Source organism: Agelaius phoeniceus, chromosome 2 (genome assembly GCF_051311805.1).
Source record: "Agelaius phoeniceus isolate bAgePho1 chromosome 2, bAgePho1.hap1, whole genome shotgun sequence".
Taxonomy (NCBI): domain Eukaryota; kingdom Metazoa; phylum Chordata; class Aves; order Passeriformes; family Icteridae; genus Agelaius; species Agelaius phoeniceus.
This window is the reverse complement of record NC_135266.1, coordinates 70,143,123-70,160,836: the sequence shown is the minus strand read 5'-3', so window position 1 is coordinate 70,160,836 and position 17,714 is coordinate 70,143,123. Positions and strand designations below refer to the sequence as shown.

General features: G+C 45.0%; 1 protein-coding gene across 2 annotated transcripts in view; it reads right to left on the bottom strand.

Annotated features, from left to right (window-relative positions):
* SLC7A1 (solute carrier family 7 member 1) overlaps positions 1 to 17,006 on the bottom strand; it is a 37,675-nt gene extending 20,669 nt beyond the window's left edge. Inside the window, exons 1-2 of one of the 2 annotated variants that reach the window (XM_054654793.2) lie at positions 16,854 to 17,006; positions 980 to 1,363 (exon numbers count right to left, since the gene is read on the bottom strand). In XM_054654793.2, the coding sequence (XP_054510768.1) occupies positions 980 to 1,349 (370 nt within the window). In that variant the 5' untranslated portion in view covers positions 1,350 to 1,363; positions 16,854 to 17,006. Of the gene's footprint in view, positions 1 to 979; positions 1,364 to 16,853 lie in introns of those variants that run through there. The other variant, XM_054654794.2, reaches the window with a different exon arrangement.
* Positions 17,007 to 17,714: the final 708 nt, after the last annotated feature.

Here is a 17,714-nt window from a genome sequence, read left to right as displayed (position 1 = left end):
AGGACTCAGATTTCTTAAGGAGAGGAGTTTAATTGACTCTGGCTTTTCATCTTCTCTTTTTTTTTTTTTTTTTTAAGAAGGAGGAGAAGAGGAGAAAAATATTGCATGTAACACACAGAGGAAAGCCAGCATGATCTCAGATAGGCAGCTGCTATGCCACTATGTTGTTCTTGATATGATCTTACCCTCCAAGCACCATGGAAACTAAATTCCAAGGTAATGCTTACAAATCTCATAAAATGCATTTAAAAAAACCAACTCCTTTTAGTAATTTAGCAAACAGTTGGTTTTCAGTTTAACTAGCAAGCTTTCAGTCTCAGCTGGTGGGTCTGTTGCAGCCTTAGAGGCGTGATAACAAGCAGCCTGCCCAGAATGTGCTTGAAAAGACACAAATCCTTAATTAGCAAAGTGTGGCTTAGTTTTAATGCATCAGCTGAGTTGCACAGCGCATGCTCTGAGCTTGAGCCAGGGCCTCTCCTAGTGGGAGTCAAGGGCTTAGGAGGGATTTGTTTTGTATTTTCCAGAGACTCTGAACCTGCAGATCATCTCAAGATTAATTCTGCAGCACTTCACAAGACAAAACTCTTATCTCCAGATACTTTAAATAGATCCCAAAGGGACCAGAATTAATCCTTGATCAACTGTGAGTACAGGCACTCTGTATAAAACCATCTTTCTGTGAGCAGCTCCTGTCTCAGCAGAGAGGACACTCTTTAGCACCCTAGCAAGTGTGCAAAAGACAGGGGATGCCAGAGGGATGAGGTGGAGATTCAGAGGAATTCCCAGCAGCAATAAGCCCTCAGCCAGCAGCACAGGAGCCATCAAAAACGCATCCCACTGATGAGTCCTGAAATCCTGGTGAGCGCAAGAGTGAAGCATCTATTTTGTAACAGTAACACAGGCGTGACCAGAAACAAGGGTGACCCTAAACATCAGGCTGCCACCTTGAACTGAAGCTAGGATCTTGCACCACACTTACCAATAACATAGGAGAGGATGAGATTCCAGCCTGTGATGAAGGCCCACAGCTCACCCACAGTCACGTAGCTGTAGAGATAAGCTGATCCCGTCTTAGGAACTCGAGCACCGAATTCTCCGTAGCAGAGTCCGGCCAGCACGGAAGCCAGGGCAGCAATCAAGAAGGAGATAACAATGGCAGGTCCTGCATTTTCCCGTGCCACAGCCCCAGCCAGTACATAGACACCTGCACCCAAAGTGCTGCCTACACCCAGAGCCACCAAGTCAAACGTGTTAAGGCATCGCGAGAGGCGACTGTCTTCTCGAGAGCAGTCCACATTTTTCCGACGAAGAAGCTGGTTTCCAAAATTGGTAATTTTTTGACACTCCATCTTCCTGTTTGGGCCTGCAAGAAAGATGCTGCCATCATTATCCAGACCAGAATACCCTCCTACATCAGCATCACTGCACAGGTACAATACTAGAGCCCTGGAACATTTCAGCAAATGAAACTTCCCACTTTCCACCTTTTTCCCCTTTTTAGGGTGAAACGTCTCCTTTGGTATTTTATCAAGACCTACCATTGGGAATTAAAATAAACAACCCCAAAGTTCTGTTTCCAACTCTCAGTCACGCTGCAAACCCTGTGCAATCCCAGGAGAGAGGCGATATTCCAGTCCAGCTCCCACCCTGCTCCACAGTCACTTTGTTCATACACAAGTGGGCAAACTAAAAATGCAAATTTTGTCTTTCAGATTTCAGAGGGGTTCTACTGTTCTGGGCAGAAGAGTACTTTAAAAGTGAATGTCCTACTTTCCCCATCTACCACACTCTGGTTTACATTGCAGAGAGCTTGTGGAGTGCACAAACCCTATACTACTGGGATGAATCTAAACCTGAGGACATTGCAGGGATGTACATAACACTTCTCAACCTGATAGCCTGAGGGAACAGCTACTCCAGGACAACCTCCTCTGTAAGATGTGTTGTGCAGACATCAGATTTTCTCTGCTTTGCTCTACAAATCTCCAGGCTGTGTGCCCACAGCCTACAAGGATGAACCTCATCTTCCATCTCAGACAGCATCCTCTAGCTCCAACAGCCCCATCCTGATACCCACACTGCACCATTTAGCTGGCTTCAACAACAGGGCTTTAAAAATGTTTCTTCATTAATTATGGAAAAGGAAAAAGGTTCTTTTATTCCAATGCAATACTGGACTGAAACATACATTTTCCAGCAGTACACACTGCACACAGACACCAATACTATGCTGAGAATAACGTGCAGGAAAAAATACTCCTAAATGCAATTTACAGTACAGTTCAGTGAGATTGGTACTTCATCAACTCCAGCTTAAACCTAGAGTAATAGGTGGCAAAATACATGCTAAGAAACTTAATAACCTGAGGCAACTATTAAATCCATGCTTCAATTTTGTTACCACAGCATCAACTACAAAACCAAAAATCCTCTTCACTTTTCCAAGACACCCGTTATAAATCCTGGCTTAAATCCCTTTCTCTTGGCTATACACTAACTCCCCTACTATGAGAAAGTAATTACAACTGCAGGAACAGGGCTGGGGATTTATAAGGCCCACTGTGTCAGGAATTGTACCCCACCAACAGCTCTCAAACATGCTCCCAACAGACATGGATTTGGACAAATAAAGAAAAGCAGGTTTTAGGCCAATCTTACAAAAATCTTGTTTCATTAACCATGGGAGTTCCCAACACATACAGAGAGGGAAAAATACCTTCTCCCTTCAGCAGGAAGACACACCTAAGTCTTTACCTAAATGCATTCATGTCAGATTGTTCACTCAATCTCCTTTTCACCTGAGCCTTACCCAAATCCATAGCCAGGATTGCTTTTGGCTGGACAACTGCCCACCTCCCTAAAGTTGGGACAGAGCAGTCACAAACTTTGAACTGGGTTAAACAGACAAGAAGATTGTGGTACTGCAGTGTCTCCTATGAACTCTGCTGCTTTCTAGGATGCTACCTAACAAAATGGTAGACCTTTCACTTTCTACACAGCCATCTACCTTAACAAAATCTGGTATCCTGCAAAACAAACATAACTTAGTGGTTTTAATTCTCCACTGAAAATGAAGGGGTAAACTGGTCCCCAATTCTCTGCATTGTCACAGACACAAACATCATGAGAAATCACTTCCTTGGCAAAAAACAGGGCTGGGGAGGGGAAACATCCCCAGGAGAGGAACAGACCCTTAGTGCAGAGATGGAGCACCAGGGTGAGAACTTGGCAAGGTCCTAGGGTGCAGGGGGACATACAATGTATTCACTAAAAAAATAACCTAGTGAATTATTTCAAGCTTATGTATCACTGGAGAGTGTCCCAGAAGAAATATATCTCAAAGCAATTTCATTTGGAAGCTCCCTTGGGCCTATCTACAGGTGTGCACACTGTACTGTGGCCATCAAGAATAAAGCAGAACTGCTTTTTATGAGTAATTTGCTTAGAAGAGGGGCTATTTAATTATGACAGACCTGGAAATTAAGACCAACATCCTGCAGCTGGCTTGATGCCAGCAGACAGTGCTCTTCCAGATGAATTCCAGATTAAGATATCAACTGCCTCTTTCACAAAAAACATGTCAAAGTCTGAGCATCTCTGCTGTGAATAGAATACTTCCTATAGCCTTTAGGTAACAAACAGGGAGTCTGCAATGCAGCCATCTTCTGTGGCCCTCACACACAGAACTGTCATTCATCTCACAGGCACCACTGATCACCACCCAAGCATCTCTTACATGTTTTCTTTGCTTTTGAAACAGCAGGTACCAAATCAACCTTTTACTTTCAATGATATTCACTGTCACTTAACAAAGAGACCTTCAGTGAAGACGGGTGGAATTTTTTTCAGGAGAACAATCTTTTGGTTTAGCAGGATGCAGTACAGAGTCATTACACCTCTGCCCAAAACCTTCTGTGTATCATTTGTTATCTTTGCAAGTGTATCAAAGGGTGATTTTGGCAGAGATTATGATTTTTCCCCTCCTTAGAAGTTGGATCCAGCTGTGATTTCGCCTTCTGAAACAGTCATCCTTGACTTTGAAGTGACCCTTTGTTCTGGGCTGGTTCCACTCCCAGCCTCACTTGAAAAGATGAGCCTTTTTTTTGAATGCATAGTCAGTATTCCCGTGGCATAGTGCAGTCCTAATAACATAAAACAATATAAATTATTCCAGAAATGTTTCCAGATGGTACCAAACCACCTTCAAGCTGAGGAAACTTGAATCTGAATGAATATAGATGAGTTTTGTTCTGCACATGCTTAGCTCTGCTTTCTCTGATGAGAAACACTGAGCTGGAAGTCCCAGCCACTCAGACCCTGGGTAGGACATGGTTTCACCCCAAGACTTTGGGTATCTCCATGTTCTGGCTGGAGCCGAGGTCTTTGGGACTGGTGGGAAGCAAGGACACACCCAGGTAGCCTAGCAGGGTGGACCCCAGGCCAGGGGCCACATCCTTGGGTGAATCCTGTCACACCAAAGTCAAAGGCAAAGCTCCCACCAACTTCAATAGTCCAACTGCTACTGGTGTTTTATTTACAGTGCATTTTATGTTTATTACTTTTGTTCCCTATCCAACTTTTTGTGTCTTGACTCTATTGTATTTTCAAATAAAATAAGATATTCTTCCTCCTTTTATCTAACAGTTAACATACCTATTATATCAGGTTGATAGATTTCCTTCCCCATTCCTCAAACCCATAAGAAAATAAGCAATCTGCCATGTGGTTGACAGCAAGAAGTAAACCATAATAAACATCTGTCCAGCTAAACATAAAACACCATGTGTAAAAATAAGCTGACAGGGCACCATTTTACATAAGCAATACTATCACCTCCTCAACCATTACAAGTTGTTTCAGCTTCTGAAAAGCCACCCCTTACCTACTTCAAGGCATTGCTGCTCCTGAGAATTTTCTTCTCCAATTTGCAGAAGAGCATAAAACTAAAGCTGATTAAGCAGAACAAGGAGTTTTCTACTAAAGAAAGAAGTAAACCTAAGCCTAATCTTGCTGCATGCCCAACAAAGTCCCCAGACATCTCCTTGAAGATCAAGTGAGCTGAAATCCTCATTCAACATTATCCCACACATGGTTATATCCATTTTGAAACACATGGAAATGTCTACTGCCATCAGTACCCTTCTCTCACAGCAAAGTCATGTCCCATGGACAATCTGACATTTGTTGAAGACCAAAAGAATGCTGAGGATAAATATCCCTCATACAGCTGTATAATCACTGCTACAAGTCTGCAGAACAAAGAGCTTGCCCTGGTGCTGGTATATTTGACAATGTAGAATGGTTTTCAGCCTGTATTTTTAGTCCAAACATGGTTCCCAAACAAGCATGTAGTGATGATGCCAACCAGTTGATCAATACATGGGTAACAAACCCCTTTGGGAGCCCTTTCCAAAGGCTGGTTTTGCTGCTTCCATTCCCAAGACAGCATCATTCACACAGAAGTCCTACAGAGGAAAAGAGGTGGAAAACCTCAACTCCTACTACTGCTGTTAGCATTACAGGTATTTTTGGGGTGTCAGATTTGACTGTAGACTCCTAAAAGCAAAAGATCATAAAGTAAGGGACCAAACTACATCTCCTGAATGTTTTCTGAAGCATCATTCAGAAAACCAAATCACCAAGGCACATCAATCCTCGGTGTGATGCATTCCAGTTTTAAGCAAGAATTGTGTCAGATACATCCTTCCAAAATGCCTTGCCTTGGAAAACTCCAATATTTTATGTTACTCTGCAACAAGCAACAGAGCAGAGGCAAGATGACTACAGAAGATGCTGAGCCTTCCCAACAGATATTTGAGCACCTGTCTCTAGACTTTTAGAAACAGAAGCAAAGGATGTGGCATCAGACCCTAAGCTGCATCTGGCTGTGTCCCTGAAGCAGCTGCAAGTGTCCCCATCAGCTATGCTGGAGAGGGCAGGCAGTTTAGGGAAGACACACTTGAGACAGATGCTGAGACCAACTCAGAGACTTCAACTGTAGTCATTTGCAGATGCAGCCACCAGCAAAAAGGCCAGTGAAAGCAAAGGCATGACCAAGCATTATGCAAAGGTGGAAGTTATCTCACTATAGCAGCAGCAATGGCAGGGAGTCCAAGCCAAAACCACCAAAGTAGCTGCAATTCTTTGCATTTGTTTAATTGTGTGGGAGGAGATGTTGTCTTGCTAAAGTATTTTAACTATAAAAGGAAGGTATTGTCTATGAGCTGGTAAATTTGTTCCCTTATTGATTATCATTATTTTTTTTAATATGTGTGCAAATGTATGCATATATCTCAATATACATTATTCAGATATATGCATAAAATCTAGATTATGTTCGAGTGTATATACTTATATACATATATGGACATTAATGTTAAATTCTTTGCCAATTTTGTCATTAAAAATCAAGATCAGCCACTAGCAAGGCATTTGCTACTCAGAGGAAAGGAGCCAGGCAGTTAAATACAAACAACACATTAAATAAAGATAGAGAGGCATGCACAGGAGTGGGTGTGCAGTGTACAAAAATCCCCAAACTTTTTCATGTGCTTAAAGGCACACTGCCTGTCTGAAGGGGATCATATTACCCTCCTTTGTTGAGCAGACCCTTTAACACCACTAGGGAGGTGGTGCTGGGAGACCAGCCCGTTGTCACAGACAGCTGGGCATGCTGCAGCTTTCTGTTCTTCAATCTCCCGAGTATTAGGAACATTTTCAAAGCAGCATCGCCCACTCCTCTTCAGGTGTCTCACAGACCTGGAGGATTTCTTCCACTGGAAAAGGAGCAGTGAGGTGCTCTTTATAATCCCTACACCACCCACTGACCAACAACCAATTACTGAAAGGTGACCACCGAGTCCCACTGGACACGAGGACAGTGCTCAATTACTGCCATGGGCAAATGCCAGGGTGCTGCAGCTCACTCAACTGCTTTCCAAACTGTCATGGCTACTGGCTGTAGCAAGGTCAGAAAATCCTCTCATCCCAGGACAACTTCCAAGATGGCAAAGACCATCCTTTTGCACAAGTTCAAATAGGAATTCTCAACTTCCCCAAAATTTCAAAGCAGGCAAACTTTGGTTTTGTCTCAATACCTGCAGAAAAGTCAATCTGGGTTATTTGTGATGATACACAAAATCCATTTTGAAATGAGCAGTTATTTTTGACAAAAGGAGGGAGGTTCCTGCTGTGGAAGTCATGAGAAGAGTACTTCGAACACTCAGAATTCAAGCTTCAAAATCTCCAAAATAGAAGTTGTGATGCCCTTTCTTCTGCACAAAGCTCTAGCTGTGATTATCATCAAACATGTCACACAGTAAGCCATTCAACAAGGAAAAGTTTGGATAAACACTAATTCCCCTACTGCAGAAACACACACCATATCATGCTTAATTTGCAGTGGGGAATTTGATGCTCCAATCACTTTCCAACTGTGGGCACAATGGAAGGCTGGGACAGGGTACAATATCAGATCTCCACCACCCAAGTGTTGCAAAAACAGGTAAGAGAAATGCCTTTTAAACTCTAACTGGGTATAGTGCACCCTGCCTCAAAACAGGGAAAACAGGAGCAACCAGACAACATGTTTGTTTTGGCAGGGCTAAATCATGAAACCAGATCTTCCTCTCCCCAGCCTACTGCCTATCATCCATATCTGTACCAGAATAACCACCTGGGGAATCATGCTGAAAACCACCACTACTGAAACAAACTCAACAGTGTGACTACAGCTGACCAAATGGTAGGCCACCACAAACAGCAGCCAGGGCAGAAGAGAGGGAGGTGACACTTTCCAGGATAGATGCCCATTTGAGAAGCACCATCCAGTGAAAGGTGCCAGCAGTGCCCTCAGCCCTTTTAGCCCGCACCTCAAATTTCAGCTGGTAACATCCTGTCAGCTCAAAACAGCACCTGGATGTTTTGAGGAGGACAGCAGCACATTTGCCATCCACAGCTCCTCAGAAATAAAAAAGTTAAGGAACTGTCTTCCTGCCTAGCCATTAAAGGGCATCACACCTCTCTAATTACATGAATCACTATTTTCTGAAGAAAAAGCATCTAATTGAAGTCTCCCCATCAGCTCTAGTACAGTCTCCTCAAACAGTTCCTCAGCATGACTTCAAATTACACCGTGCAAGAAAACTGCTTGATTTAACTCCCTCAATTTGTCATAACACCAAAGGGGATCTCCACTGATAATTAAACTTCCCAAATGAAAGCCTGAGACAGACTGACAGCGATTCACTTGAAACAACCCATCATCCATGATCTGCCAGGGACTCAGCCTTGGTACTGAACAGAAAAAAAATAATGCTCGGGGAAACAATATTAAATAAGTGAGCTTCTGTCACGTTAAACCCAGATAAAATGAAGACAGAACTTTGCTTAGCCAAAAGCCCTGGCAATGTCATTCATTATAAACCAGTTGGGGTCCTTGGAGCACAGTGCTTGGAAGAAGGTGGGAAATGTTCCTTAGGGGATAAGGAAGTAAGTTAGACAGCAACAGAAGTTGGTTTGTTATTAAAACAATACTGGGGAAACAAACAAAACATTAAGAGCCCCAACCTTCATGCAGAACAAAAAGTATCCTGTACAGACATGGGACACATCCAATCAGACTGATAGAAGAAAGGAAAGAGAAGACTTCCCCAAACACCATTATTTTTACCAGGAACGAAGGGCAGAGCCAAATTGGGACTTTCAGGTGCAGACAAGGGGCAGATCAAAGTGGGTATAAACAATTGGACTTTCCTACATCCCTGAGCAGCAGGGAACCGGCAGAGGCCAGCAGCTAGGTCATGGAGAGCAGTGGCAGCTCCAGCTGGAGGCAGGAACATGAGGCAGCTGCAGACCCTGGTCACCCTTGTCAAGCAATCCATGAGAATCCTGCCTGAGTGACAGGCTGGGCCATGGACCTGTGGCCACCCCTGTGGATCAGCATGTCTGCAGATCAGATGCTTCTCAAACAGGCACGCTCCCAGCACTGCTGAACTAATTAAAAAACTGTCCCAATTTAAAAAATGCTGTCCCAGTTAAAAACTTCCTCCATTACCATAAAGGGTGCTGAACTGAAGTAAAAGATCCCGTTCCCTTGCTGGGAAAGCAGGAGTGTTGTTTTTGTAAATGAGATGGAAGAGTTTGAATACCTTTTTCAGAGAAAACACACTGTAACAAACTTCAGAGGAATGGCTCACACAAGGGAGTACTCAGCCTGAGCTGGACACTCATTCAGGGAGGAAGGGGAACAGAAATTGTATGTGGTCAAGTCACAGGGCTCCTTGCCTTATGCCAAGGTTATTGCAGGCTTCTGAGAAAGGTTTTGCTATCCCTGGGTAACTGGGTATGCCAATTAAGCATCTAGAGTCAGGATGGATAGGGCTTTGAATAACCCCATGGCAGGTGGATTGTACTGCATGGAACTTCAAGGGCTCCTTCCAATCCAAACTATTCTAGGATTCTGTGAAAATTCAAAATATGCTACATCACTCCTTTAGGCTCCTGCAATCAAAACTAAGTCATTAGCAAAGTAATTAGAATACATTTTTGTTAATTTAGGAGTTTTTCCACTGGTTTGCAGGCCATTCAAGGGCTTGCCCTACACCGAATTCCAAGTGAGATCTGCCAATTCTGCACCCTGGTGTGGCTGTTGGAGGATGACTCAACACAGTGGAATAATTAAGAAAAACTTTCCTTTTTTGAAGAAACTGAAGTTAATTTCTCATTGAACACACCAGCTGAATTAAAAAATATATTACAGCCTTCTGAGAGTGCTTGCATGACTACAGACCTAATACTAAAGCTTTTTGCAACTTTGATTTACACCATACAAAAGAGACGCTGACTGTGAAAGGAGTTTAAATGTTTGCTTTAGATTCAGTATTCCCACATTCCAGCCATAATTCACGGGCTGGGGAGGGATCAGCTCCTTCCAAGCATCATGTGCTCATCACTGCAGGCACAGACAAGCACTTCACACCCCTTGCTTGGCTGGTGCGTGCAGCAGACACATCCTCTCCTGCAGCAGAGAGGCTGTTGCATGTCTGCAGTTCCCCAGGTGCCTCTTCCAAGTAATTCCTACTGTCAAGTTCTTCAGAAAGGCCTTCCCCTAACAGGCAGTGCCCTGACACACAATGGAATGAAAGCAATGACTGAATCCTACCATCTGATCCAACTAGTACTGCTCACTGACCAGACCTACCCCACTGACCAGGGTAACTCAGTGCTGAATGAGACAACAGTGCATGACTTGGATGCACCAATGCCTCAGCTGCCTTGGAACAGCATGAGAAGCTTCTGCAGGAGGAAGCCCTAAATGAGGCAGCCTGGGTAGCCCAGCTGCAGGCAGAGGGGCATGCTGAGCACCAATGGTGTGGCCACACTCCCAGGGTAACTGGGATATGGCAATGTTCCATCTTGTTGGGCCAGGAAACGACTCCCCTTCCCCACCAGTCCATGACATGTGCCTCACCAGGGACCGTCCTTTTGGGATGGGACTTGGTTGTGCAGGTCAGTCACAAAACCTGGCTGCTAGGTCAACGGGATATGCCTACATCAGTGTAGCCTAGATACACACACACACACATAAAAACAGGAGCTGAGGATGGTGCAAGGAGGTGGAGCAGAGGAGATAAAAGTATGGGGCCATGTGGAAAAAAAAATCAGTCTCAAAGGTGTTTTGCATACTATCCCACAAGCCATCACTGCAAAGACTTCAGAGCTCCTAAACTGATTGATTTACAACAAAATGCCTTGGAAAACTGCATCTGCTTTAGGCATTTAAGTCTAAATTAAGTACAGAGCATGGCAAATCATACAAGCATCATGTTTGATTAATATGTCAGTGGGGTAACCAACCATTCCTGTTTTCACACACTGGTATGACAACCTAGTTTTGATATATTCTTAAACAAATCTCATCAGGAAAGTGCTAGAACACTGATGTGGAATTAAATTTCACAGTGAGGTAGGTGTGGCGGATTTTTTGCTTTGGGTAAATACTCTTTCCTTAGGAATACGTTCACCATTCAGCTTTCTCCTCTTCAGAACAGCAAAGCTGTTAAGTAGAGTTTTGCCTCCACCTGACCCAACCAATCATGGCTACAAGGCTGCTGATATAGGGAAGGACTGGGGAAAAGAGGCATACAAACACAGCATATTTCGTATTTATCTCAGAACTTCTATCAAAAGCATGACAAAAGACTTCCTGCTCCTTTTTTGGATTAAATCAAGACTTAATAAAATTTGTGGGATTTTAAAGGTTTTTTCCCCTCGAAAAGCAAAGATGACACTGACCAACCAAACTGTGAGCCAGACCATGACCACATATTTCACATCTCACTGCTGCCAGTGTCATACAGAAGGATCCTGCACGCTGGCCAGCCCCAAGAGGGGTTTGGGCAGAAAGCTGCTGGATGTGACAGTTGAAGGAGCAATGACAGCAGGGACAACACAGGGATACCAGGAGGAAAGAAATGCAAAAACTTGGCAGACTTGGCCTGAACCGAGACATGAGGCCACTGCAAAATACCATGCAGACTCAGCTCCCTGATTTGCACAAGGACATGCATTACCTTGTAGACACCCCTATAGCTTATTCTGCCATCTGTGTGGCAGAAAACCAGGCCTTGCAACCCACATATCTCCAAGAAGAAAGCTTTTTCAGGCTCCCTTGGAAGCACAAGTCAACTTAGAGAAGTAATTAAATCCTGTGAGAAAAAAAAACAGATGTCGTCTACTTTTTATTCAACCCCACCAGTGTAGTACTTATCCAATCTATAGGCTAAAATCTTATCTTATTCAGTTTTCTGAATACATTGGAATTGCCACCTGCACCTCCCTGCCTTTCATGCAGAAGCCTGGTCTGCCCCAAGAAATGCTCCTGCAACCCAGTAACAGTGGTAAGTGAAGCCACCCAGCACACAGTCCTGTCAAGGGAAGTTATACTGCTATCCTAAAAATAATTGTGTTCCTATCAGCAAAATGCAGTGTTTGGAGTAAGTATACATTTTTATTGGGAGAAAAATTACTAATATGATCCAGTCTGCTCAACTTGTTAAAACAATGTTATATTTTTCCACATCATCATTCTGGCATCAAAGGAAATCATACCTAATTATGTTTATGGGACTGAGGGAATAGACAGAGACCTAGATATGACAGTCTTGGAGAAGTGTGGTGAAATGTATAATGCAACACCTCTCAGAACATGTACAGTGCCATCTCTCCCCATGTCACTTACCTAGAACAAGAAACTTTGAAGTATAAGAAGTTCTGCTGCTGCAAGGTGCTTTAAGTGACAGCAAGAAGGAAACAAACAACTGGCTGTAAATATTCTGCTTAGCTCCCCTGTGCCAAGACTTGCAGAAGAAAATAGGTGGTTTTAAAGCAAAGTAAGTGAAACAAATGATAATTACCATTTTCCCCCAAGGGTCTGAACAGGAGCATGAAAAGTAAAGCACTGCTGTTGTGTTTTTGATGGTGCCCCACACCATGCTGTTCTGCTCTCCAGGTATTTCCTTTGAAGGAAAAAACAGGTTCAAAAACGCTGTAACATCTGTGACGGTTTATCTGGAGCAGCCAAAGCACAACAGTGAGGCTTCATCACTTGTATAAGTTTTTTTGGGGGATCATCCATGTTTCTTCACATGCCAACCAGGTTATGAGGGGTAGGATTCCTCTTGACTAGCTTCAGCCCACTCCAAAGCAGACATAGGGTATCATCTCACCCCGCTCTGTAAGGCTAAGATAGGCACCTCCAGGCATGAACTTTTTCCCTTTGGAGGAAAGATGGGAGCTATGGCCCTCCAAAGGTACCTGCTTTTCCCAGTAACTATTACTAGTGTAGTAGTTACTGCACTACTCTAGCAAACATCTACAAAAACTCCACCAGACAGATGCACGAGACAGAAAACAGGACTGTACCTAAACCCAGCTGAAGCAGAAACACCTTGATGAATTCTGACTGGTCTTTCTGTGGACACTTAATAAAAAGATGGTGAAAGTCTTTTAATAGTCTTAGGGGTTTCAACAACTCAGACATACACTTTTCTCACAAGAGCAATAGCTCCTGATTGTTCTTGCTTTCCTCAAAAATAATAATAATAGTGTTTTCTGGAGAAAACCTTGTGATTTCAGGACTGCCCAAGCACTGATCCTACCACTTCCAGAGCAAAGCATAAGCATTTTGCTTCAGCTCTTTTCCAGTTACTTAGCTGTTACACTTTTCACTGTATTGCTTGTGTTGGTACCTTTCCTGAACTACAAAGCTGCTAGAAGCCAAATTTCTGCTCCCATCTCACAGAAGTTCTCGCTTCCAAAACTCCAACAAGCACCTACTGTTTTTCTCCTCCAAGATGTAGCACCTCCACCCTAATCCAAGATCCAGCTGATGACTTCTGGCTGTTGTGCCTTCATTTTGCTTGTGGTGCCAGAACATTTTGCTACTTTCTCCCAGCCAACTGCAGAGTCAGAACAGTTGTGCCTAATGCACCTGGGGTCAGCACGGACAGACACACAATGGTACAGCACTTCTGCACTTCAACCCACATCAGCCAAGTGCTGTATTCTTCTCAAGGGCCTCCCCAAGGGCTTTTGGAAGCTATAAGCACACAAACCAGCCTGTCCCTGCAATGTGAGACAAACAGTAAGAATCTTGACATCACATATGTTACAGGTCATCCTGTTTTGTGTACTTTTTGGAGTGAGAAAAACAAATGAAGTGGCATGCAGCAGCATCCATTGCTTGGGGATTATATCACATGGGTCATCAACCAGCTATCAGGCAGTGTGCAACCCCCAGTAAAGTTCAATCAGCAACCTAATGACAGAAGACTACATTCTGGTTACCTCAGATAACTAATTCCCTCTGGAAAATCTTTTAAAGATTCAACACATTATTTACTTTGTTACCTGAAACTGCTTTATAAAAGAGTCACTTCAACAAAACAATCTTGTTCTACAAACTCAACAATGCATTTTCCAACTAGTTTATTTTAAGAATTTGTCACCTGACAAAAGCAAGCTATTCTTCAGCTTAAGGAAACAGTTCACTTATCAAATCACAGTAATTTCTTGTACAGTGCATTTTCTCCTGCTGCGTACACATCCAAATAAACCTCCTACATCAGCACTCCCAAATGAAACTATGACTAGCATCACTAACTCTGGGTCAGCACTGACTGCAGCTGACCCCAAGCAAATCTGCCTGAAGCACTGAAGCAGCTCTCCACGGCACACAGCCTCATGGTGCTGATGGTCAGTGGCACTAGCTTCTCCTCATATAGAGTTAAGTCAGCACGATTTCCTAGCTCATCCTTCAGGAGCAGCAAAGGGGCTGTGTCACATCCCCATCCACCTTTGTCACCACTGGAAGGCAGAGCCAATAAATCCTGTCAGGATCAAGCCAGCATCTCCTCAGCACATCGGCAGACAAAGTAACTCACTCTCTTTTCCTCCTGCCCCACTCTACACCGATGCTTTTAGCATCACAGATATGGGTCAAGAGAAGAAAATTAAACATACCACTTTGTTTTCTATTCACTTAAAGGTGGGATACAATTGGAAGGGACATTTCTGAAAGGCTACCAAAGTCTAGTTAACCTGTTCTCAAGGTTGAGGAACTTGCTAGATCAAGAGTGAACTAAAGGTAGCAGAGGCACTAATTGCAATAAGACCCCTGCCCTCCTGCACTCTAGCCATATTTCTCCCTCTCTTCTTTCTCATCTGCTTTTTCTTCTTTTCCCACTACTCCTTTTTCCCTCCTCCCTCTTGCACACACCAGGCCAGCAACTGTGCTCAACGCCAGCTAGATTGGAACTTGCTCCTGTCATCTCAGAATCATGCTATTGTTAAGGTTGGAAAAGAACTCCAAGATGACCAAATCCAACCATTTGCCATGTCACACAACTGAAAGCAGAGACACAGAACACAGGCACACCACCATGTGAATGAACACTTCCTGCCACATGGCAACAGATTACACAGGAAGAAAGGAGGAAGAAAACAAAAGAAGGGAAAAGAGAAGGAAAAAAAAGACGAGGGAGTGACAAATCTTTCAACAATAACCTTAGAACTGGTTTCTCCAGTAACTGGTTAAACAGTTACTAGCTTTTTCTTCTCTAAAATAATGCCTTCTGTTTATAAAAAATATTGCAAGAATATACTCCACGAGGAGTCAAGAGCATATTGCATCTCAACCACACGCACGACTGAACAGCCTGATGTAGAAGCCTAGCAGGCCTCGGGTTTGTTACAGCCCACTGGAAACAAGAAGTGCCTTCTGAACACACCTCCTCACTGTTAAGCACAGTCCTACAAGCAGCAAGACTCAAAATTTTACAAATATCACCAAAGTGGCATAAGTCGGGGACTAAACACCAATTGGCTCCCCTGCCCAAGAAAAGGCTTTATTTCAAAGCCAAGGTGACCATCTAAAGCGCGCATGTGATGGAGCACAGTCAAGGTCTGACCCTGTCAGGTCACTAAAAATGCAAGATACTTGAAGTACTTGAATGCAAAGTAACTTTCAAAACTTGTGGCAATGCACAAGCTTGATCCTGCTTTGTGCCAGGTTCAGCACTTGCAGCTAAGGACCCGGTGCCATTACACAGTCTTTTGCATTACGTGGAAAGCTTGTCCAAAACATGTGTCCAGATGGCCACTGAAGGCGACAGAAGTCCATAGAGCACCTGACCAGAAAGATAAATTAGTGGCTGTTCTTTCCAAGATTTCATTGTATTTGCCTCTAACTTGGAGATGGCAGCCAGTCAAGCATCAGCGAGTGAATGAATGGCTTCAAGAGGCATTGCTGTGCCACTGCAGAGGGTCCCACATGACACCTGCATCGCCACGTGTGACCACATCGTCAACACTAGTCCCCGTGGCGATGCAGAGTCCACAGAGGTGGGCAAAGGGAGTCAGGGTAGGGTATGCACTAGTTCAGCTGATGTTGGACGTCACCAGGCAGTCGTAGCTCAAGCACAAAGTAATGTTTGCAAATGACCACAGGCAAGCGAGCCAGCTAACTCATGAACCTTCAGCACCATCATCATCAGCTCTTCAGCCCAGATCAGCAGCCTCTGTAGAGCTGCAACTGCCTTTCTGTCACTAATCTATACAGCACCTACAAAAACACCACCTTGCTCCAAAACTAAGGTTTCCAGCAGATGACAACAGAACTAACTAGCAATTTCCTATGTAGTCCCAATCTTCCTCTCCAGCCTTAGCTGCATACAAATTTCCTCTTAAGGATTTTTAGTGGGTTCCCCTTGCTCCACCCCATCTGCCACCCACATTCATACACATGCAGAAAACGGTAAGACCCATATGTGAGCCAGAGCAGCTGCCTGCAAAGCGCTGACAGACCAAATGGAGACAATTCCCTGTCCTGCTCACAGGAGCAGGTTCGGGAGCAGCAGGCTGCAAGAACTCCTGGGATACGGGCCTGGCTATGAGCCCTATGGGCGATACCCGCATTCTCGGCAAATTCTAAGTCTCTTTTGCAATTTGACGAAGGAAGCAAAGCCCAGCATGGCAGCCCCTCGGGAGCCACCCTGGAAGGCCCTCAGGGGCACGGCCCAGGGTCTCTCCACGGCACCTGGGCCTTCACCTCCAGCACAGCACGTTCCCTGCGGCGCTGCTGGCACCGCAGAGGAGACAGGCAAAAAAAGGGAAGGGGGTGGGGGGTCAGGCGAGGGGAGGCGAGGGGAGGGGGTCGCTCCGGCAGGGACGCGCCGCGGGGCCGGCTGCGGCCCAGGAGCGCCTGGGAGCGCCCAGGAGCGCCGCGCCCTACACGCCGCACCGCAAAATGGACGCGCCGCGTGGAGCCCCCGCCCGCTCCGTCCCACACTCACCCAGCCGGGGGCTCAGGCAAGCGGTGAGGCAGCGCAGCCGCGAACCCCGCTCCCCGCTGCCGCTTTAGATCTCCTGCGCGGGCCCGCCCCACCGCACCTCCCAATGAATGGGAGGCGCTCACTGTTCCACGTGGGAAAAGCCCTACGTGTGTAGGGGGTGGGCTGGGGGTAGCCTACGGCGGGATGGAGGGGGAGGCCGGCTTGTGGAACCCTGGATCACCGGGCGCGGGAGAACCGCGTGGCTGGGCACGGCCGCGGAGATCGCCTCCGTGGGGCAGGAAGGGGCTTCACAGGCCAGCTCCCTGCAAACAGCTCATGCCGCTCGTTTGGCGTGGGCTGAAAAGCTACTCGGCTTTTCTTTTTCTCCTGATGCTCCCTGGGAGTGAGAACTGAGGGGCAGGGTTGGACTAAATCATCCATTCGGCTGTAACACACATCCAGCTCTAAGAGCTGATGGATTCTGCAGAACATGGTTGAGCAAGAGATGCCAGCATGAAATGGATGCAGTGGGTGTCACAGAATGTTAAGGGTTGGGAATGGACCTTAAAGGTCATCCAGTCCCAAACTCTCCTGCTGTAGGCAGGGACACCTCCCACTCAATCAGGTTGCTCAAAGCATTATCCAATGTGTCCTTGAAGACTTCCAGGGTTGGGGTATCCACAGTCTCCCCGGGAAACTTGTTCCAGTGTTTCACCACCCTCAGAGTAAAAAATTTCTAATATTTAACTTAAATTCCTCCGTTTTCAATTTTTACGCATTACTTCTTGTGCTATCACTACAGTTCCTGACAAAAAGTCCCTTACCAGCTTCCCTGTACTGGAAGGCTGCTCTGAGGTCTCCACACAAACTTTTCTCCAGGCT